The sequence below is a fragment of the Antedon mediterranea genome, chromosome 1 (genome assembly GCF_964355755.1).
Source record: "Antedon mediterranea chromosome 1, ecAntMedi1.1, whole genome shotgun sequence".
NCBI classification, from domain to species: domain Eukaryota; kingdom Metazoa; phylum Echinodermata; class Crinoidea; order Comatulida; family Antedonidae; genus Antedon; species Antedon mediterranea.
Window position 1 is genome coordinate 37,344,042 of NC_092670.1, and position 24,744 is coordinate 37,368,785.

General features: G+C 34.4%; 1 protein-coding gene across 1 annotated transcript; it reads left to right on the forward strand.

The window, feature by feature from the left end:
* Positions 1-1,753: 1,753 nt before the first annotated feature.
* On the forward strand, positions 1,754-24,527 carry LOC140044798 (G-protein coupled receptor GRL101-like). The gene is made up of 24 exons (XM_072089476.1): positions 1,754-1,790; positions 11,160-11,342; positions 11,955-12,062; positions 12,183-12,299; positions 13,266-13,394; positions 13,928-14,137; positions 14,673-14,792; positions 15,128-15,292; positions 15,636-15,746; positions 16,172-16,306; positions 16,939-17,064; positions 17,401-17,520; positions 18,351-18,486; positions 18,763-18,831; positions 18,934-19,005; positions 19,365-19,436; positions 19,803-19,874; positions 20,061-20,132; positions 20,582-20,653; positions 21,061-21,132; positions 21,343-21,541; positions 22,053-22,703; positions 23,178-23,346; positions 23,956-24,527. The coding sequence occupies exons 1-24, from the start codon at positions 1,754-1,756 to the stop codon at positions 24,144-24,146; spliced, it is 3,408 nt and encodes a 1,135-aa protein (XP_071945577.1). The 3' UTR covers positions 24,147-24,527.
* The last annotated feature ends 217 nt before the right edge of the window (positions 24,528-24,744 follow it).

The window sequence follows — 24,744 nt, forward strand, 5'->3', positions numbered from 1 at the left end:
ATAATAATATTATCATCATTGTTCGTCAATTATATCTTTTTACCATTCATCCCCATCATAATCAATTGATAACATAACAAACATCGAACAAACATAATCTGTCATCAATATTATATCATTTACTAATATCAACCCTATCATAATCAATTGATAAAATCTAAAACATGTCATATATATCATTTTATCGTGGTCATCCTTACAATGATAACATCACAAACATCAACATTGTTATGTTGCCATCATTCTACATAAATATTATATAATGTTACCATTATCCCCATCAGTAATCACAATGTTATAATCATTACCTTATCAATAATATATCATTTTAACATTATCATCTTCATCATAATCAGTTGATAACATCGACTTTATGATTTTACCATTATAATTTCCTTATTATCACCATCGCCCTTCCATTTTCCCTGTACCACATTGGTTGTCAGTATTTTAACCATCATCGCCACCACAGCCACCATCAAATCAGCATTTGTCACCACAATTCACCACAAACATCATACATTGTCACCATAACCACCATATATTGTTACCACAACTATGATCAACAACAATTGTCACCATAACCCTAATCAACATTGTCACCACAACCATCATCAATTGTCACCAAAACCATCATCAATTGTCACCAAAACCATCATTAATTGTCACCAGAACCATCATCAATTGTCACTAAAACCATTAAATCATCATTTGTCGCCATAACCCCAATCATCAATTGTCACCACAACCATTCTGAGTATCATCAATTGTCACCACAACCATCACCAATTGTCATTACAACTATGATTATCAACCACAATTAACACTATAACCCTGTCAATTGTCACCACAACCATTATCATCACTTGTTACCACAACCGTTATATCAACAATTGTCACCACAACCATTATATCAACAATTGTCACCGAAACCATTATATCATCAATTGTCACCACAACCATTATATCATCAATTGTCACCACAACCATTATATCATCAATTGTCACCGAAACCATTATATCATCAATTGTCACCGAAACCATTATATCAACAATTGTCACCACAACCATTATATCATCAATTGTCACCTCAACCATTATATCATCAAATGTCACCAAAATCATTATATCAACAATTGTCACCACAATCATTACGGTATATCATCAATAATTGTCACCACAACCGTTACGGTATATCATCAAGTGACATTATCACAAATGTCATAATTTGATTAAGGATTATTTAGACAGTTCAATCCAACTATTTTGTTATAAGGAATCGGTCGTAACGCTCACAAAAGCAGTATTTTTATCTTTCTAATCTCAGTAACATACGGTAAATTATAAAAATGCATTTAAATTGTTGAATGAATGTTATGATAATGAATATGTATCTTTATTCAGCAGACGATTGACTCAGTTTCTCATTAATTTTTTTTTAATTTCCAAGTATCGGAACATTTTACGAAAAGTACCACCAATTTGCACACTGTTGAAGCCGCCGACGAAGCACTCAACCTATACTTACATAATACCTTTACACTATGCGAAAACATTACTGTTTATAATCACCGAGCGTTAATAGTCTCTAATGATATAATATTGGAAAACATTCTGTTTCTCTTCATCGGCAAGTGTTTAATAGTCTCTCATATTATTATTAGAACTTATTTTTACTACTCTTACTTCATGAACATCCATTGATTTACGTGAAAGGTTTAATTGACTCGGTTCGTCGTTGGACACCTTTAACATGGAACATCGCTGGCTCCTTTTCCGCTTGCAACTCGGTAAGTTATAACCACTCGCTAAGTTAATTTAATGCGTTGCTATTTTGATCATGTTGATTACGAACTTTCTAATGTTATATGTATATTATTATGTTTCTCACTGCAGGGAACAGGTTGGCATGATCAATGTTCAACCCAATAGCTGCTATAATGTATTCTAGATTCTGTTTTCCATACTTTGTAGTTTTTGGAAATTCATTTATAGTTGATTATTTATAGCATTTTCTTTCCATTTTCCATACCAAGATTCTTTTTATTACAGCTTTATTGTCCCCCTGATTTATTTTTTTGGGAATATGTCATTTTAATGTCACAAAATTTAGGTTATTTATTTTGATCAAAAATTGGATCGGGGAAAACAAATTTACCTAACTAATTTAAAGCAAACAATAGTCAAATTGGCTGCCGGCCAGCAGTGAAAACATTATTTTTTCGAAGTATTTTTTTCTACGGAAGTGATTAGGCCTAACTTTGTTAAAACTACAAAATGGCATTTGATTTTATTAATTTTCATTTTTCATGTGTTTGGGGAACAATACATCTATAACATTAATGTGTATTATTCATTTTATTTGTTATTTTGGCAGAAAATTTAATCCGTATCATCCAATCACTACTTGGAATAGTGAAAATAAGCCTATACTGTATAGGCTATATTGCATAATAGTTATATAAAATAGGTATATTTAACTCTTATGCGGAATGTCGAAAATATACTGTAGCCATGGAATAGTATAAATACTGTATGGTATATATAATATACTGATTAGGCCTACAAAATGGGGATAATTATTCGTTAAATGTATCCATCCATTCGATGTTATAAATGTTATACAACCTCATGCTATTTATCGATGTAGAGAGATATGGATTCAATGCTGCAGGCCCCTTTCCATAATCTGCCGCTGAGAAAGCTTCGTTGGATTACAATCGGCTAATATACCTATAAACCAATTCGAAGCAATAGATGATTTATGTCCAGACGATTTAGAATCATTGAAATATATTATAATGTAACTTTAGCTAAAATCTATTGAATAAATCGACATTCTCAATTTAAGGCTGACAATAAAAATATTAAAACAGGCACTACTTTCATATTTTAGGCCTAAGTGAAATTAATGGTTAAGTACTATATGAACTTTCTCGGAATGAATCGGCAAACAAACAAAGTCAGAAGATCAACAATCAGTTTGTTTATTCTTCACAAAACCATCAAGACAACTTTTAATTATTAATATAGATAATCACAGTGTGTATGTAGAGGTTTGTTGGCCATTTATCGTCGGTTTGACCACAAAGAAATTCGGAGAAATCAATTTACGCGGGTTTTTGTTTTTGTTCAATTTGTGTTATAAAGATAACAGTCACCTGTGTGAGAGCATTGCATTACTTTTATATACATCACTTAAATGAAGATTGATAATTTGGTTTAAAGATCTGTCTACACTATCACTATCACTTTATGTGACAATAATGTGATGTGCCCATATATGGCCATGATGATGTCATATCAATACCATATTTAAGCATATCACTACCATATTTGGGCACATCAACATTTTTTTTTCTAGTTTGATTGATTTGATTTTATTGATAACGTTCTTACAACTTTTTTATTCCTACCCCTCCACTTTTTGAACGCTTGCCTTTTTTGACTTTTGACTTTTTTGCCTTTTTTGACTTGCCATAATATATTGGTATATAGGTTTGTGTAGAGTGGCGGATATAGAAGCGGAACCCACTTGCACGTTTAATCATCATGTTTTACATTCGCGCTCCCGTCTAGCTGATGATTAATGTCTGTGATGGTCTTTGGTCCTAGACACTACTGAAGTTTGTAATGAAATTTAAGTATAGATGAACAACATTAATTAATTAGAGCCACTTATAACACAGTCTACACTTCCTTATTGCGGGGTAACAGCAATAGCTATATATTCATATTCAAGTGTTCCGGAGTGTTCCGTGTATTTAGTTATGCAGAATTACATTAAGACTATTTGCACGGCGACGGATACGTTAGAAACGAAGATATGATGTCACTTAAGTCGCTGTCGATCATCGTATGGTAATATGTAATGCGTCGCGGTGTGTTTAAAGAGATATGGGAATATGAAATAACATTATAACCTAACCATTTCTCTATTTGGTGATACATACCTAGTACGTGATGTTAATTCAATTTGCGCATGCGCGAACATTGGTACGTATCCTTTTTCGGTCGATTCCTCGACACAATTTTGGTGGATTAGGTCCAATCATAACACAATATGCGTAAGGTCCTTTTAAGTAGTCGAAAATCAAAAGCTACGCCACACGCTTTATCAAAAATAAATAAACTTTTTTTTTCTTCAAAATAGTGATACAATTTTTTCCCGCGTTTCCAGCTAATCTTCCAATATTTCATTGCGTTAAAAACAGATAAAAACAATTCTCGATCAAGTCAATTAAAATTGAGTAATTATTTAAATATTGATCGATGGAGAAATATGTCCGTTTTAATCACGTGAACATACTGTTGGATTAATGAAGCAGTTATAACGATGATGACAAGCATATTGTGCGTCCGGTTATCAAGTGTTGCGATATCTACAGCTGATAAAACTGCGTGTTTTTTAATTGGATATTTAAACGATTAAAGATGTATTGTACTAAAAATATAATTTTTTTGTTGAATATGCCATTTTAATGTCACATAATAGTTTACCTAAAAAAATGTAATTTTAAGCAAACAACGGCCAAGTTGGTTTTTGGTTGAATTTAAACATTTATTTTGTCATTTTATAAGCGAAAACATTACTTTTTTCCGTTTTTCTTTCTACGAAAGTTATTAACTTTATTAAAACTACAAAATAATCTATTCTATTCTATTTTTTATGTTTTGGGGGACAATACATCTTTAACGCAACTCATGAAAGAGAAACATTTTAATTCCCACTATGATATGTTTATATTTGATTATTATATACTCTGCCATACAATTCGTACTCACAGTGCAGATTATATACTCTGCCATACAATTCGTACTCACAGTGCAGATTATATACTCTGCCATACAATTCGTACTCACAGTGCAGATTATATACTCTGCCATACAATTCGTACGCACAGTGCAGATTATATACTCTGCCATACAATTCGTACTCACAGTGCAGTTGACTGAAACACATCTCAGATTGGAATCTCAAAACCCACTCAAAACCTTACTTAGGACACAACACAATTGCGCGCACGCAGTGCAAGTGACGTCATAAAAAAATATCACGAAGATTTGTACATTATAAAATAAACATGTTGACATTACAAAACAAAATGACGTCTATAATCAGTAAAGCTCTGTCTACACTAATCAAACTAGTTTGACAAAAAAAACGTGATGACGTGCCCATGATGGTAGTAATATGCCCAAATATTGCATATTGTTGTCACATAAAGTTTTAGTTTTGTAGTGTATACTCATCCGTGACACTGAAAATATGTACAAAAAGTCATCAGATTTTAAACGCGCGCGTAAAATTGTTTTCCTCTGAGGTGTCAGTGACTTTTGTTTATCATTTTTTTCAAATGATTTTTTTTTTAACTTTATGACTAGTTTTTACCCGGATTAAAGGATTTAATAGAAACGTAATTGACCTAAATTAATGCAATATTATCAGTTGGTAAAATAAACTGATTTCCCCTTTATGAGTTTAGGATTTAAAATGTCGGAAATAAATACACTGTAATTTATATGATAGTTTAAGGGTGGGAATCAATCTAAAGTTAAAAGTACACAGTGTAAATCGGCAATGATCACAAAATAATTAATATCACAAAATACTTAATAAAACAATAACTGGTCTAGGCATATAGCTACCGGAGCTTTGATTTAAAGATGTATTGTCCCACTGAAAAAAAAATTAATTTTTTTTTACATTTTTTGTTGAATATGCAATTTTAATGTTACATAGGCCTAATAGTTATTCCATATTACTAAAAATTTAAAGCAAAAAAATAGTCAAATTGGCTGCCAACAATAATTCAAGACACAATTTGTTTGATAGCCATTGGTTAAAACATGTTCCTGTCACTGATTGTAAAATGTGTGTCTCGTTGTGAACATTGGACGTTGTTGTTAGAAAAATTGTTGTTTGTCCCTTTAGTGCAAAAATTATTCATTCATTCATTTCATTTATATATTCGACATCAAAAATTTCCTTGTACCCCAAAAGCAACAGAGTCACCATAACATGATATATCTTGGAGCCCCAGACGAATTTAACTACATGGAATTATTTATCAATATACATTTAAAAATTTAAAAACATAAAAAACCGGTAAAATAAAATAATAGCACACATGATTCGTATGAACGACGAGAGAGATATATAAAATGACGTTTGGGTATTTCGCAGCAATGTATATAATTACGATCGCGTTTGTACAGGTCTATTGATTATTCTGCCTTTTTGTAAAAGAGGTAATTACATTGTAAACGAAAGCAGTATAGTATCATGTTTAATTGTCCGTAACCGTCTATATAGTTTATCATTAAACTATAAACTATTAGGAAATAAGGCAGAGACCCGTATTACTCGTCATAAACTGGTTTATGAACACACTCGTTATTTTTATTAGCATTATTGCGCCAGCTACTGATTTAAAACGTTAAATTGATAATTTAATGTTTATAAGAGGAAAGCGGATTTGATTCAGTTGTAACTCATGTTTCGTAGAAAATCATGATTGTTGCCGTTTATCCAATAACACTCGCATTGTTTTATATAAGCAACATAATAATTTTAATTAGTTTGAAGTATCATTAATGTCAATTCACATCCCACTATAGAAGAAGAAAAGAAAGTCATAATTGTAGCCGTTTATCCAATAAAACTCGCATTGTTTTATATAAGCAACATAATGATTTTAATTAGTTGGAAGATATAGGTATCATTGTCTCATCCTCCGCTTGATAATGTACTTTTTAGTAGATGTATTGCATTTAATCAAAGTACTGGAATGCGACATAATGTACCCACTGTATAAGAAGTTTAAACACCAAAGAGATAAAGTACACAATTTCACTCCTCCGTGGTTGTAATAAATACGACATTTGTTACAGGCCGTCGCAAGATTAAAGTAATTTTTTATTCAATCGAAACCAACAGCGACAATTACCGCTACTAACAGGTTTGATACAAACAAAGCCAGGACTGTTTAAAGCACCTTGATTGATCCTAATATTGATCAAGGGCTTCTCTCGTCCAGTGCCCACCTGATTTCGGACCACTTGCCTTTGTCAGGCCGCCTGTAAATTACGATAGTCACTGCCTTAAGCCCTGTTTACAGTGTCAAACTTTGACAAAAATAGCGTGATGTATCAAAACATGGTAGTGATATGCCCAAATATGGTAGTGATATGACATCATCATGTCCATATATGGTTTGATAAAGTTTGATAGTGCTAGCTTTATATAGTTGGTTTAGAGCGAGTTGCATTATGGGAGATTTATTCACGCGTACAACACGATAATTTGTCGGACGCACGCACGACGAGAGTAGTCAGAAGTTTTAGCCTTTTCCCGCTTTTTTCATACCATCTGTTATTTGGATCGAACCAGAAAGGTTAATGGAACGTCCTATAAAATGAGCAAATGCGTTAAAGGTGTGATTTTTCCATTCGTTTAATTTGTAGATATAACCTTGATATTTAAAAATATTAATTTGTAGAAACCAAGCCAGCAATTGCCAAACTAAGCGCCGATATTCCTAGGCGGTGTAATGCATAATTTAATTAGTTCCAACGTCGTTGGTCAGAGCTAATAGGCCCAACATCACATTACGGCACCATTGGAAAGTATGTCATGGGCGATTTATGGTTATGCAATCTTTATGTTTTGTTTTCCTATAGTTCAAGTGGTGTGCCATGCAATGTGTATACAACATACAACTCTGTACACTTGTGAATAATTTAGGAAAGTTTGTCATCGTATTGTACAATTGAGTTCAGCTTATTGGATCTAAGCGCCACCCGGTTTAACTTAATCTGAGTGACTGGAAAATGCAAATCATGGCGTTTCCGATATTAGAAACGAGAATTGGCTCGCGCACTGACATCAACCGGTGTCATACCTCAAGATTTAGTATGTGTACAGTAGGCTATACATACTTTAATATTTTTAGTCGCACGCTCGCGACTCTACAGCTCACTATGTCGGTCGGTTGGTTGGTCGGTCGGTTGGTCGGTAAACACTAACTCAAATTTGAGCACGCGACTGCAGCTATGTATATGGTCTTGTTAATTAGCCTCCCTCTATATTCTCTTGAAAATTGGTTTCTAAAGCCTTGTCTACACTATAAAACTTTATTATATGCCCATATATGGACATGATGATTTCTTTGGGCATACCACTACCATACATGAGCACATCACACTATTTTGTCACATAAAGTTTGATAGTGTAGACACGGCGTAATTGCTTTATTTTCGACATCATACTATTGACAAATTTCTATTTACGGTAGCTTTAAAATCTCCCCCACCCCCCACCCCCCCCCCCCCTCCCCACCGCAAAAAGTTATCTTAATAATAATAATAAATGCATATAATGTAAAGGCTTTTCTTTTAGATATTATAAAATGTTCGTGTTCAATAGATAATAATTTCTCTCACGTTACTTTAAAATGTCAAATTTAATTTTAAAGATTTATTTGTTTTTCATCGACAAAATATGTAGATGTTAAGTTACAAATCGTAATCATTAGTAAGTTAGGTACGTATGCATTGATAATTAAGTATTCTGAGCCGTTAGCTAGTGTGGAGATGCATTAACTCCAGTGGAAACCAATCGTAACGATTAGGCCTAGAGCACATTATAGAATATTGATTGTCGGAACGACTGTTTGGTTCTAACATAATTCAGAGATATAGGTGTAATTTGATTGTACTATATGGTAACTCTCTGTGGTGTGTAAACACACCTTAGCTAACGATAACTATCGTTTAATTCAATGTGAACACACACAGAAAGTATTTAATTCTAATAGGTATAACTATCTGTGGTGTGCATAATAGCTAAATAATCGCTGGTTTGTTCCTTCATTTAAATTGGTAAGATTGACTGTTATGGCGAGCCATTACAAATTGAAATATCGAAGTAAATTACTTCATGAAATTGATAACAGTCATCTATATTCTTCAACCATCTGTAATTAAGTTGTTGATGTATTGCAATTATAATTAAACGTATTTTATTATTAGGTGTTGATAAGTTGAAATGTCAATGGAAATTGACGAAACGGGTTCTGATATCTCGTTGATGTTTAATTCCGTATCGTGTTTTTCTTGTTATGAAAAGTTAAGTCTATAAGTCACATTTAGTGCCAAGTATCTTAAATAATGTAGTTTATCAATGACATTAATGCTTGGTTACCACTAGAGACACAGCACAAGGACGTAACGCAACGTAAAGCTTGGTCTCCACTAGGACACAACGCTAGGACTAAGACGCAACGCAGGCGAATTGACCAATCAAAAGCAATGGATTATTCGAACTGTCGCGTGTGATTGGTCAATTCCCTTGCGTTACGTCCTAGTGTGAACCAAGCTTAAGTGAGTTGACCAATCACAAACGATGGATTATTAACTGTGGCTTGTCATTGGTCAACACGCTTGCGGTGCGTTTACGTCCTTGCGTTGCGTCCTAGTGGGAACCAAGCTTTAGAAAGAAGTTGACGTGTGTGTTAGGCCTTGCCAGAGCATCAATTATAGGTCCATGATCAATGTATGAACGCCCGGGTTGTGCATCTCTTTCGCTGTGACTTAATCGAAATAATCTACTCATATACCTTTTACATACTTTTACTCTACTCTCTAGCCCTTTCTATTGGCATTTTTAACCATGAGATTTTCCTGACAAGTTGTTTGAATTTCCTAGGATTCGCTGTAACAAGCTCGTTGCTATGTGTTCACGCCTATCTGACATTTGTAAGCTCCGTCTACACTATAAAACTTTATGTGACAAAAACATGTGATGTGCCTATATATGGACATAATGACATCATATCACTACCATATTTGGGCACATCACACTTTTTTTGTGAAACTAGTTTGATAGTTATAGACAGAGCTTAAGAAACTTTGCCTTTATGGACAGTTTTGACGAGACAGAACGTTATTCCTGCGGCCGTTATTTTGCTGATCGGTTTAGTGGGTTTAACTCTCACATCGATATTTTGATGTTAGTCTCTCCTCCTCAGACTAAAAAGAATACACTGTATTTGTAATTTTATAGTAAGCTATTACGAACTATTTTCAACAAATGTACGTGGAAATCCGTGTCATCATGAGCTAGTATTCGAATTTCTTGTTTTAATTTTCCAGAATATTAGCGTTGTTCTGTTGTAAAATGATTGGCTTGAGTTTATTCCCATAATGGGACTGCGTGTCATACCCAATTACCCTACCTACAAAACATGACCAAATGTCATATATCGTTGACTACTGTGTTAAGCGATCAAAGAATTAATTCATTCACGTAATGCCTAAATGATGAAATCATTTGTGTGAAAAAAGAATATAGTCTCTCCGTTTTATTATACCTCTACTCGGGGACCGGTTCGACAGTTTGGAAAGTAGCGGTGTGTTGGACGTTGGTTCGAATCTAACTCTCGTCAAATTGCCCCGACACAGGTTCAGGATTGAACCCGGGCACAGGTTAGGATTGAACCCCGGCACAGGTTAGGATTGAACCCCGGCACAGGTTAGGATTGAACCCCGGCACAGGTCAGGATTGAACCATTGAAAAGGTCAGAATTGAACCCGGCACAGGTCAGGATTGAACCCTGGAACAGGTCAGAATTGAACCCTGGAACAGGTCAGGATTGAACCCTGGAACAGGTCAAGATTGAACCCTGGAACAGGTCAAGATTGAACCCTGGAATAGGTCAGGATTGAATCCTGAAACAGGTCACGATTGAACCCTGGACAGCTCTACTTCCTATGACATTGCATTATCATTTCAATATGTCACAATCAGCAGTGTGCTCGTCTCCACTGTATTGTATTGATAGCTTTTAAACAAAAGTTATGATTTATGTATTTTGTGAATTCCATTAAAAATTGACTTTTTACAACTTGACGTTAATTACTTCATGGTATCTAAATCATCTGTCTATTTATGTGCATTTAGCTTTTTAATGTTTATATTGGACGCTTTGTAAGAAAGAAAGCCCACAGTTGTATTGTATTAGGCCATTGCACTTGGATTGCAAGAATTATTTTTATCATCTTTTTGGAATTGGTACTATATAAATGTAAGATTGATTTGATTCATTTTGAAAATCTCTTTTCCTTGTTTGTTAAATGTCTTTTGTTTTACATTTCAGCTACATCAATAGTGTGGCTAGCGTTTTTAGTGGCAAGCAGTTGTGAGTCTCATGGTTCAGTGGTCGACTGCAACCCCACAACAGAAGTAAAGTGTGACGCGGGCGGATGCGTTGCCCTGAACTCGACCTGCAACTCAATCAGTGACTGCCCCGACGGATCCGACGAAAGCCCTCGCGTTTGTGGTGCGTATACCAATCATGAAAGAGCTAAAAATCAAACCGTTGAATCACATAACAACGCACTTTACTCTTTATTATCTATCCGTGGTTAATGTTTAACGGATTACAAAATTTGAACCTTGGGGATCGGTTAGTAGAAATGGAATCACGTATAAAAATTAACATTTAATAGATCATTACACGATCTAAAGCTCAGAATAGTTATATTATAGGTGTGTAACATTTGCCGGTAGTTAGAGGTCAGGGGTGTAACGAACATTCCTTGAAACAAATGTTACAATGAATGTCAAAAATCACATAGCTAGATATAGTTAACATATGATGTTCAATTCATTTCAAGGTAACATTTATTCAGAAAAAATAACATTATTACAATGATCTTTACCGTGAAATTACTTTTCTAGAATCATATTTTTTTTTTTTAATATAGATCATGACATAAAAAATTATCTTGACAAAACTATTGAAACAAATTATTATTTTTTAAATGGCTGTATAAATATATAGTTATAGTTTGATGATAGAGGTTATTTTATACCAACATGGGTTTATGAAAGACATTTTTGTACAGGATTATCACTAATTTCATCTTGCTTACATTATTATATTATTTAGGCTGTCTACCTGCTGAGTTTATGTGCTCTAATTCTTGTATTAGTATATACCGACGATGTGATGGAATTTGTGATTGTGGGGTTTCATGTGAAGATGAAGATGACTGTGGTAGGTTCTACAAACAATATCTGTGGTATTATTTCCTGTAGAAATCATAATAATAGCGTGAAATTGTTTAGTTGTATTACTATTACTGATATTTTTACTGATTGATTTCTCTTTTTCTAGACCAGTACCCGTGCCCAAGTACTCACATGAAGTGCGCCACTACACATGTATGCATTCACCTAGCTCTGCAGTGTGATTTTAATGACGACTGTGGCGATGGCTCGGACGAGAATTGCGGTAAGAGGGGTCTCATCAATCATTATATGATGATTATATGATGATCAGTCCTATCGTCTCTACTACCACCAATAGATTGTCCTTTTCCACTTTGTTCTGTTTTACTTCCTCCAGTAGTGCTTTTTCTAATTTCTGTGTCCACATTCTTGCTTACATCTTCTCATGCTTCCCCCATTAAATATCCATCTTTTGCATTCACCAGTAGATTACCTCTTTCCACTTTCTTCCATCTTTTGCGGTTACCAGTAGATTGCCTTTTTTCCACTTTTTCCATGTTATGCGTTCACCAATAGATTGCCTCTTTCCACTTTTTCTATCTTCTTCCTTCACCAGTAGATTGCCTTTTTCCACATTTTCCATCTTCTGCGTTCGTCAAAAGATTGCCTCTTTCCACTTGTTCCATCTGCGTTCACCAGTAGATTGCCTCTTTCCACTTTTTCTCTCTTTTTCGTTCACCAGTGGATTGCCTCTTTCCACTTTTTCCATCTTCTTCGTTCACCAGTAGGTTGCCTCTTTTCACACTTTCTATCTTCTTTGTTTACTAGTAGATTGCCTTTTTCCACTTTTTTTCATCCTCTGCATTCACGAGTAGATTGCCTCTTTCCACATTTTCCATCTTCTGCATTCACCAGTAGGTTGCCTCTTTCCACTTTGTCCATCTTCTTTGTTCATCAGTAGATTGGCGCCTCTTTCCACCTTTTCCATCTTCTGCTTTCCGATTTTTTTTTTCAACACATTTTTGTTGAAATTTCTCCATCCTACAGTAATAAAACAAAAGGCTAAAATAAAAAGTATTGTAAATCAGCAAAAAGGATAGAGAGATTCCACGCTTTGTTTCATTAGTCTAAAATATTCTGAAATAATGACTAACCTTCAACCTTTAATAAAGTGGACAGTGCACTTAATTTGTATATCACAGATCGATTCCTTTACCTATCAAAGATCATTGAACATTTATTATTGCAGAGCATCGATCGTGTTACAACCTAGAATTCCGATGTGCCAACGGCGAATGTTTGAAACCAGGATATAGATGTAATGGTGAAGTTAACTGCCGTGGAGATGACAAGAGTGACGAAGAGAATTGCTCTGAAGGTAAGTTATATTGTTTCCTCTAACAATGTTGACGCTATTTCAAAAACTTACTATTGGCTTCTTTTAATCTGGACGATCCAAATCGTGAACGTTTTTTTTAATTGAAATTACTCCACTGAAAATAATCTTGAATTGTATTTTCTTTAAATTTGTACTGTTCTCCACTTCATTTATTAATAACAAAATGAAATTCTTCAAATAACATTAGTAGAGAAAATTGTCTTTATTACTTTATAGTATAATCAAATTAATGTACAATGTATAGGCCTACATTCGTCCTTTTCAAGGTTGTTTTCAATTATTCGCAATGTGTCTTCCCAACACATCACATGACATTGATAAATTACAGGGTGAAATCATCTTGGGGATAGCAGGTAGTCTAATCTCATTTGAGATACAAAAGGAGGGATCAAACGGCTGAATCCAACCGAACAGCAATGTTGGCAGAGAGGCCAAATTTTTTTTAAGAGCTGTTTAAGCAATATTCCATTTAAAAAGTTGAATTATCCATCAAAACATTGTTTTTCATACAGTCGTAGTGTGTGATGGTCGTCGGATATTCCGTGAGCATTTTTGTGATTTCTACGCCGAATGCTCCCTTTCTGAAAAAGATGAAAAACAAGATTGTCCATGTGATCCAACTGAGGCGTTTATGTGCAGCACTGGCAGATGTTTTAAAAGATCTCGGTTATGCGACGGAAAATGTGACTGCCTAGGGTCTTGTGAAGATGAAGATAATTGCGGTAATTATGTAATAATTGTATATTTATTAATAATAATTCATGCAACATATGTTGAATAGTTGTAATATTCTTGTTGCTTGTGTTTGCAAAGATATGCTCCATAACTCAAAAATGTATTGTAGATGGAGGAGTATCCTATATATTTAAGCTTAGAGTTTGCGAATTTTCTTTTTTTCATTTTCTGTTTGTACGTTTGTTGATGTGGACGAAATTTCCGAAATAAAAGAAATTGAATTGAATTGAATAGTATATTTACATTCCTTTGTTGTTGTCTTATCATAGTAAACATTTGAGTTTTCAAATTGGGTGGACAAGTTGCTTTCCAATTTTTTCAATAACTCATTTTACTGAATTCATGCCCATATAAGATATAAACAATTTGTGAAAACCGTAATTTCTTCAGTAAAATCAAAATTGTAATTTAGTAATGTCACCTACATTAGAAGGGAAGTCAAATTTTCTAAATATGTGCATGTTTTGAAAACAATATCCTAAATTGACGTGATTTTAATTATACGTAAAACTTCACCTGCAGGTTCCTCTGTCTGTGTACCGGGAGAAGACTATTTCTGTTCACAATCGTTTCGTTGTTTGGACGCGGAGTTTTTATGTGATAGCACTAATGACTGTGAAAATAAAGACGATGAATTATGCAGTACGGTTTATGGAAATGTTTTTTAATACATTATATACAGAACTTTAGAGAGACTTTTAAGTTATTGGATGATAAGGCCAAGTATTTGAATAAGCTTACTTTATACACAAGTATAAAAACAATCAATTTTTATTCAGGACGACATTGTTGTTATTATCACGCTTATTTGTAAATACAATGAAGTACTGCGTATGATCCGATGAAGTTTCTTTTAAAATAAATATTTAGTGTTTTACTTTAACTTTTCTTTTCCATACTCATTTAGTATTTTACACCTATGATTGGTTTCAAAGAATTTGTATTAAAGGTACCATTAATTTATTACTTGTTTTTAGGCAGTCTCTATCAAAGTAAAGATGGCTATGAATGCAAGTCCGAGAATGAGAGAGAGAATATGTGCCATATAGGCAACAAGCCGTATTGTTACCCAACGAACTATTATTGTGATCATCATCCCCAGTGCCAAGGAGATTCTGATCGAAGCTATTGTAAAGAAAATGGTATGGTATGGCATATTTACTGTAATCAACTGTAAAATTGACTGTATGCATATATGAAATGGGCCTACAATAATTTAAGATTTGTATGCCGTTTTGTAGTAGGCTAGCATTTTACTTTCATTTTTAGCAAGCAATATTTTCGTAGGCCAAATATACTGACATGATTCGTGCAGCCCACATTCTGTGCACTGTAGGCCTAGTAAATCGAGTCAGCGAATAATTTGATATTTGATGAAATTTCTGCTATATTTTGAAGTTTTAAGGATCTGCTAAAAAGGAGGAGTCGAATATGTTTAGGTTGACAAATGGCGAGTTTAAAAAACATTTTTTTTTCTCTTTGAAGCTGTATGTTCTTCCAATGAATACACATGCGCAAACGGTATGTGTATAAAAGGTTCCTTCAGGTGCGATATATATTCTGACTGTCTGGATCACAGTGATGAACTTAATTGCGGTAAGTAATCAGTCTGATTATTTTTATCACAATTCTTTATCATCATCATCGTTATTATTAATACTATTCTTGTCTTGTCACGACGCTTGCCACCACTGCTATATTTTTTTTTTTTTTTTTTTTCATACTCATCCAACAGCGATTAACCCGCCAATTACAGGATGGATAAACTATTTAATAATTTCACAAGACAAACATATACACGATGCTCTACATAAACAAAGACTTATTATTAAGTCTTTGGGAGTAGAGTTGTAAATTGTCATGAGAAAAAAACCCTGACATATGACAGGACTTGAACCCAGGACCCTTAGATTGGTAGCCAAGCATCATAACCACCAAGCCACAGCTCCACTTCGTTGATTATAATATAATTTACGTGACTTCATTAATTGAAATTGTAATAATCAAAATGAAATTCACAGAATCGCATCAATGTGAGGAGGGTATGTGGCAATGTACATCCGGGCACTGTATTGACGTCAGAAAGCGATGTGACACCTTTGTAGACTGCGCCAACTTCGGGCCATACCGTGATGGTTCAGACGAAGAAAATTGTAGTAAGATCATTGTTTTTGTTACAGGCCTACTTCGCTCACGATCGGCATAGTGCTTCCGGGGGACAAACAGGATTATTTTATACCTCACCTGTGGTGGTCACTTTGAATGGTGGTAACTACTATTAAAGCAGAGGGAAATTTTCCCCGAACCCCCACAGGGGAGTGCAGCAGAGGTGATGAGCGGTCGTGAGCGACCAATGTTTTTTACTTTTGTTGTTGTACATAATTGTTGTTGTATGTATGTACATGTAGATGCATTTAAATAATAGTCACCAAACTGACAACCACTCACTTTTTGGTGTACTGATGGGTGTTGTTGTTGTAAAATGTTAAATTGTGAATTGGAATAAATCATGTTATTTTATTTTATAAAATTAATTTAAAAAACTTATAATAGGACAATAGTCAGTATACGAAACAGGAGACAGTGATGACGACAATTGTGTGATGATGCTTAGGCCTAGTCTAAAAACAACAATTATTAACATAACCTTTTCAGTCGCTCTGGTTCAGTCGTCCTGAATCGTATTATCTCGATCTCAGTAAGAATGTATCCAGTGTGGACACAACCTTAACTTAACTAATGTCTTTGTCATTAATACTTAGTGGACTTCTTGATAACTATTTTATAGATTTTGAAGATTGTGTGGAAACTGAATTTCAATGTGACAGCGGCGTTTGCATTGACAGTGGTAGCGTTTGTATTAACGATTCGTACTTGCCGCAGTGTCGAGACAAATCTCATTTACTTGAATGTGGTATGTTCTTTATGAGTGGTTAAATTGTAAATAAATACTTTAAAACACGTACTCTTCCTACATACAACGGGTTTTTACAACCTCTTTGCAACGGCGTTAAATGCATTCACAGAGCTTCTTCCAAAATGGTTCGGACCGTTCTATTTGCCATGCCATTTGTTCTGAATTATCGTCATATACATTGTATGTGTAAAGCCTTGTCTACACTATCAAACTTCATGTGACAACAAATAGTGTAGACAGAGCTTAAAAGAATATCAATTTAGGCCTGCTCTCTTTCAAGTATAGATACTATTAAATTATTTTCAGATGTCTTTTAAAATGATTTACTTTCAGATGATTTCGAATGTCCAGTAGGCTATTACAAATGTCAGAACTCTTATTGTATACCAGACAAAGGACGTTGTAATGGATATGTGGAATGTAATCTCTTTTGGGATGATGAAGTTAATTGCCGTAAGTTCAGTGGCGTAATACTGGCTTGGGAACCCTAAGTGACCCTCCAACGCTGGAGGCCTCGGGTGTTTTTAGCCTTTTTCGACATATTTTAATGCTTGCTCTTTCCTTTGGACAGGTGCCCACGTAAGATCCGAGGCCCCTGGGTTTAGCCAGTTAGCGCCCAATGCGTAAGTTATACGTTGCGGCAAACAAGCACTTTAATAAGAAGAATAGGAACTGTATTTTAATCAGTGATTTGTAAGAAAATTGCTTTTCCATGGTCGGACATAGTAGTCTGTGATTGGACAAATATTCTGGCTATTAGTAGTAGTAGTAGTAGTGTGGATATTAATGTGTCCGATCAGAGGCGACTAAGTCCGTTCATTGAGATGAGTGTTGCTCCATGGTCCGACAATGGTGTGCAGCAAATTAAGTTTAGAATGAATAGTAAAAATCGAGTTGTCAATGTTGCAGTTTTCATTTAAATACATTCAAGGAACACATTATTTATATTGAAGTTATGGTCTAATAAAGCTACATTACATGAAATACTGTACTCGTAAATTAATGGAAAATTAAAAGTAGTGAGAACAGCGCTGTCTTCAAAGTGCGAATGCAGTTTAAAGCTCTGTCTACACTATAAAGCTTTATGTGACAAAAAAAAGTGATATGTCCATATATGGATATGATGATATCATATGTCATATTTGGGCACATCACACTTTTTTGTCAAACTAGTTTGATAGTGTAGACAGAGCTTAAGCATACAGTTTGACATTTCATTTCTGAGATTATTTCAATGCTTATCTTCATATTATTAAAATTCAAATAATTCTATATTTTTTTAGCTGGACGATGCAAAGAAGATTTTACGTATTATTCAGTTCCTGATTGCATTTGCAATGATAAAACCATCGATTGTAATGGTAGGCCTAATGTTTCAAAGACAGTCAACTTTTCTGAATTAAAACATATGAATATACTGTACGTATTTGCTTTAAATTGTTTTTGCTTACGCTTTTGTTATATAAAACAAATAATGAATGTTTTTATATTCGTTCGATGGTACAAATAATTATTTGTAACATCGTACTCATAAAAAATCATTATTTGTATATCGAAGTAGGCCTATACCATTTCTAATAGCTTGTATTAACTGACGTACACAACTGCAGTAGAATAGTTGTTGTTTAACATCCATTGTTTTTTTTTTCTACATCCATTGTTATTAAAAGTGTTTATAATTGTTAATTTATTTAGGAAATTTTCTGGAACAGAAATCGAATTAACGGAAGAAACATTTATTAACGTGACGTGGGCAACAGTGCTGTAAGTATTCTAACTAATTTATTTGTATCCCTTACTATAATGAATTTACGATAGCAATTAGCTTTCTTATAACATAGATAATTTGTTTTTTCTTTTAAACAGAGACCTAAGTCGAAACAACATAGTAAGCGTCGGAGAGGGATATTTTAAAGACATGTTTCTTCTGCAAAACCTGTAGGTGTTTTCTTTGTGTTGGCCGAAAATTAGATCATCGTTAGTTTGCAAGTATTATTACCCGGCGGAAAGGGTCTAATCGATAGATACTCATCAACCACCATTTTGCTTTTAACTGCGAGGTGGTAATACTTGGTAGCTACGCCTACTAATAGCTGTGTATTATTGTAGTTACCATGGAGAAATACGTTAGGATTCTCCATGGTAGAACATCAAGAGTGATATAGACACGCGTCCCTTATAAATCTATAGGGCCTAACTAAGTGACTAACCAATGTTTATAACTATAACATTATTAGTGTCGTAGAACAGTAAGTAGCCTATTAAGCCTTAATTTAATATAACATTATTCTTTGTAGAATATTGTCAGACAATAAAATCAAGAGGTTAAAAGCGGGAGGATTTAGAGGTTTATCTAACCTTCGACATTTGTAAGTAAAAAAGTTCATTAAACTGTTTGTCAAATCAAAGTTCATAGTTTGTCTACAAAGCATTGGCCTAAGACGACCTAGGCTAAGTTTACGGCTTCCTCGCTGTGGTTGAAATACATTATAGCAGGCGGCAATGATTGTACACTGCATAGTCTGCGCGGGAGGTATTTTGTTATCCAATGAGAAGCGATCTAATATAGACATTCGGTGTGTGTCTTTAGGAGGAACCTGCTCATCAAAACTACATTATGCTAGACATAATACGTCATAGATATGTTCGCAGTACTCGCTTGCACTTTGCAATTTCTAGTGTCTTGAATGTTTTACTCAAATTATTTACAATTTTTAATTTATATATATATTTAGAAATCTGACGGGAAATATCATTGAGGAAATTGAAGCCGATGCTTTTTTTGGACTGGATTCACTAACAACATTGTGAGTAAAAACGTACCTTAAAAATGTTGGTTAATGAACTGGTCTTCAAAAGATTGTCTTGTCTAATAATTTTTTTAATGTAAAATACCATATAAAGCTTATTTGTACCATTATATTATGTATTAAATTACGGTATATAGTCTATCTATTATTATGATGTAATTTATTATATATCGTTTTCTTCAGAGACTTAAGTTACCAAAATATAAAGAAACTGCCAATAAACGCTTTTCATGGATTACGCCGACTAAGAAGTTTGTAAGTGCAAATTAAAAGCTTAACTTAATTTCAAAACATACATACACGGCTTTTAGTGCTTAAAATAACGTAGCTCTACTAAATAAAAATAATTTATTAAAGATGTATTGTCCCATGAAAAATAATTGTTAGTATATTTTTGTTGTTAAATATGCCATTTTAATGTCACATAATAGTTATCCACTTTCACCAAAAATAGATTAAAACAAATGTATTTACCTGAAAAAATGTAATTTATAGCAAAAATAAAAGTTCAAATTGGCTGCTAGCCAATGGATTTTTTAAAACCATTTATTATGTTATTTTATAAGTGAAAACAGACGTTTGGAACGTTAGAAAATTGCAAATGCAGACACCGATATCAATTCCTTAAAAATATAATTCCTAATGTTAAAAGAACAACAATAGTTTTTAATGTATATTTTTGTATTCGTAATTGTATTTTATAGAAATCTACGTGGAAACCATCTCCAATTCATAGTTGCTGGAACATTTAGCGGGCTTTCAAATTTACGATCGTTGTAAGTTTTGATAATTTATATTATTGTAATTGCAATTAGAAGCGGATGTTTGTCACTCTGATGTGGCACAACATGTGTTTATATTAAAATAAAGAAGTGAAAGAGTATTAAAAAAAAGTGAAAAAATTAATATCAAATATCTCTTTGAGGGGATAAAAATGGAGGAAGCGAAACATTTCATAAGCCGTTAAAAAAAAAATTATGATTCTGTAATCGCAATACTGTAACTCAATTGCGACTGTGTTTTATTCATTCATCAGTGGAAAATTACTTCCATTTATTGTCATTTGCATATAAAATATACATATATATTATGTTTGCTCTGAGATATATAAAAATGAAAAACCAGAACAATTACAAAGTGTCACATCACTCTCGTACGGTATACTGACTGATTTTTATTTTAGGGATATTACTGAAAACAAAATTAACACAGTGGACAAAAGAGCGTTCAATGGTTTACCATCCTTACAAACCTTGTAAGTATACTTGTTCTTTCTTAAACATTGATTAAAACATACACAAGTATTTGAGTACACCGCAAGTTCAAAAGCCTATACTTTGCATAGGCGGATTAAGAACGAACTTATTATTCGGCTGTGACTCCTTAAGCAAGTTGAAGAGTGGGAAGTTAACCCTCTTTTCATATTATCATGAATCTGCACCTACAACTTTTGAAATCTTTCTAGGTACACAGATGAATATCGTTTTTGTTGCGTTTCAAACGGCGTTCCAAACTGTTTTCCTGAGCCTGACGCGTTCTCATCGTGTGACGATCTGATGTCAAATTATGTTCTTCGGATAAGCATATGGGTTTTAGGCGCAACAGCATTTCTTGGGAACCTAGTTGTCATAATATGGCGGGTGACACACAGTCGAGATAATAAGGTAATTTTGATTTGTTGTCGTTGTTTTGAAGGTTACATCGGACAGACTGGTCATTATTTAGGCCGGCCTAAGTGAACTGTTAGGTTAGGTATGCTGCAAATCTATCTTGTTAAAATAATTTGATGTATTAATTAAGATTTGGGATTTGAAGATCTTTATGATTTTGAAATTCGAAACCTTAAAGCCTAGTCACTACACTAGAAATCCTTGAGTTTGCCAGCTCATGAAAATCCCAAGTTTGGCAAGACAAAGTTGGCAAGGCAGACAAAGTTAAGAAACTTTGGCAATCTAAGAAAAGGTTTCAGAAAAAAACAATTTTTGATAACATTTTTGCCGAGGTTTATCAATGCAGAAAGAATCAATTGCAGTCTTTGTAAGTAAAAAAGAATGGGAAAATGCCTCAATACCGTAACTAGTGTGGACATGCAACGGCACCACAGTTTGACTAGATTTAGACAACTTAACTGAGCAGCAGCTGAGAGAACAATTATATTTGATATTTTTTCTCTAGGTACACTCGTTCCTGATTACAAATTTAGCGGCTGGGGACTTCTGCATGGGAGTTTATCTTCTAATCATAGCCATCGTGGACCTGATATACCGTGGCGAGTACATCATCCACGACAAGCAGTGGCGGAGCAGTTTATGGTGCCATTTTGCAGGTTTCTTATCAACCTTCTCTAGCGAGCTCTCTGTGTTTAGTCTGACGATAATAACATTGCAAAGGTTGACATCGATTCTTTTCCCGTTCCGCTCTAAGAACATGGAGCTAGGCTGGGCAATGAAGATGATGGTAGCCACGTGGCTGCTCGCAATATTCCTTGCCGTTCTACCTCTATGCGGAATTGAATACTTCGGTAATTTCTACGGAAGATCGGGTGTCTGTCTGGCGTTACACATAACGGGTGAAAAGACATCTGGGTGGGAGTATTCAGTTTTCATATTTCTTGCAATCAACTTTGTTTCGTTTATTATTATAATCGTATCGTATGTGGTGATGTTTGTTGTGGCACGTCGCACGCAGAGAGCTGTTCGACCACAGAATCACAACGACAGTATGGCAATGCGCATGACCGTGATTGTCATGACTGACTTCTGTTGTTGGATACCTATAATATTTCTTGGAATTTCATCGTTACTCGGTGCACCAATCTCACCAAAGGTATCTATATTTTAGGGTCTTATATCGCTTCTGTCCTTTAAGGGTACGTTCACACTGAGTCTGGATTTGGTCCTGTGACCGCGAGAAGAATTCGGGCTTCGTTACATTCTATTACAGAGCGCCTACAAATACTACTAGTATTATTAATTAAAAGGAAAAGTTTTAAGTTGACGTTTAGATAGAGGTGCCGAATTTGCACCTCTCAAATCGACAGGTAGCGCGTTCCAGGTCCGCGGAGCAGTGAAAGAAAAACATTGTCACCAGCTTTCCGATCGGAAACGAAAAGTACGTTTTGTACAGAATCCATAAAACATTGATGTGAACGGTTCCTTAAACACTACATCCTATTTCTAACCGGTCACCGGACCGGATTTCGGTCTCAATGTAAACATATTATGTTTATGTAGGAGATATACTATACAGCAGGCCTACACTTCTCATGGTTGAATTTCTTATTCTCTTTTCAAATACTAGGTTTACGCATGGATAGCAGTGTTTGTTCTTCCACTCAACGCGTCTGTTAACCCTTTACTTTACACGCTGTGGACCTCTCCGTACGTTCGTCGATTCCTGAAGAAGGCCAGGCCGTCATTACGCTCGCTGTCTACGTATTACACTGATACGAGGCACACGAGTGTCACAGGTATTTGATTGCGTTACCTTGTTAAGGTCAATTTACACACAGACGAGCGGTAACGGTAATTTAAAAAACTATAGAATCTCTGTTATTCCTGTTGACCATTTACACACAACGTGGAGCGGACGAGCGGTTTCCGCTCACTAGATATGCCAATTGATGAGATGACAAGCTTATCGTTACCACTGTGTAAATTGGCCTTTAATAACCATTCTTTTGAAGTCACATAATTGGAAAAAATACAAATGTTTGATGGAAGCGTTGATTATAAAGGTTGATGGCAGAAAGTGGTATTAGAAATTCAGATCCCAGAACTAAAGTAAAGCTCTGTCTATCAAGCTTTATGTGACAAAAATGTGCCCATATATGGACATGATGATGTCATATCGCTACCATAATTGGGCACATCACATTTTGTCAAACTATTTTGATAGTGTGGACAGAGCTATAGGCACACATAGCGTATACAGTTCAGATTTCTATGCAGAAAAACAATTTTTACATAAGTTATACAAATAGCGGGAAATTCAAAAGTATTTCTGACCATGCTGTGATTGTTTCTTCCAAACAAGGAATTTTTCCAGATATAACGTTAATTTGAATTTTAATTTTCAGAACACCATCGCTCAAGTAATAATTTCAAGTTGAAAACAAGTCAAAGGTCAAAAAAGACTTCAATCAAGTTTTCGCCACCAAAGAATAATAACAGCACCACAAAACGGATGACGGATGGAAATATCATGTCAGACGATGAACAGTGTAACAAGTTACTCTCAAGCCAAAGAAAACAAGAATCGTTTCAATAACCATATCGAAAGATTTGCGCATGACCAAAAAGTCAAATAGAGCTCGGGCGCTGGGTATATATGGTGAAGCGTCACGTAAGCAAAATGCAGGAAGGGGACTTTTTTTTCAAGCGTATAAAAACCGAATAACACATCTACATTTTTCTGGGTGCATATTACATTTTGATAAAACTACGGGTACATAAAAAGTATATGGGTGCGCGCGAAATGAAATGAACTGTGTAATTTATGCAGCCTTTATGCTGCTGCTCACAGCTAGCTACCAGCAGAAGGCATACAAGTGCTTGTTTCATATTAATAGGGCTTCGCCTAATACCTGTGTGTATTGTATAAAGTTGTTAAATATAAGGACGTAGAATAAAAGTATTTATTATTACAAATATTTACCTAACTATATAACTTGTAAATGAATATATATATTTAAGTTTTTATGGATACAATATTATGTGAAATAAATAATTTAGAAAAACGTACTATATGTGTTGGAATATTGTTAAATGTGTGGTTACTTGTATTAATCAAAAGGCAAATTAATTTTAAAAAAACACTGCTGTAGATATCAGTGGCTGGATCTCAACGGAGTTATTATCATTACTCA

What these genes read in the sequence shown, in the direction of transcription:
- LOC140044798 (XM_072089476.1), top strand. Translation starts at nt 1,754, where the DNA reads ATGGAACATCGCTGGCTCCTTTTCCGCTTGCAACTCG. An exon ending in TTCAGACGAAGAAAATTGTA is followed by an intron (nt 16,307 to 16,938) that starts GTAAGATCATTG and finishes ACTATTTTATAG; the next exon opens with ATTTTGAAGATTGTGTGGAA. An exon ending in CTTTCAAATTTACGATCGTT is followed by an intron (nt 20,654 to 21,060) that starts GTAAGTTTTGAT and finishes TTTTTATTTTAG; the next exon opens with GGATATTACTGAAAACAAAA.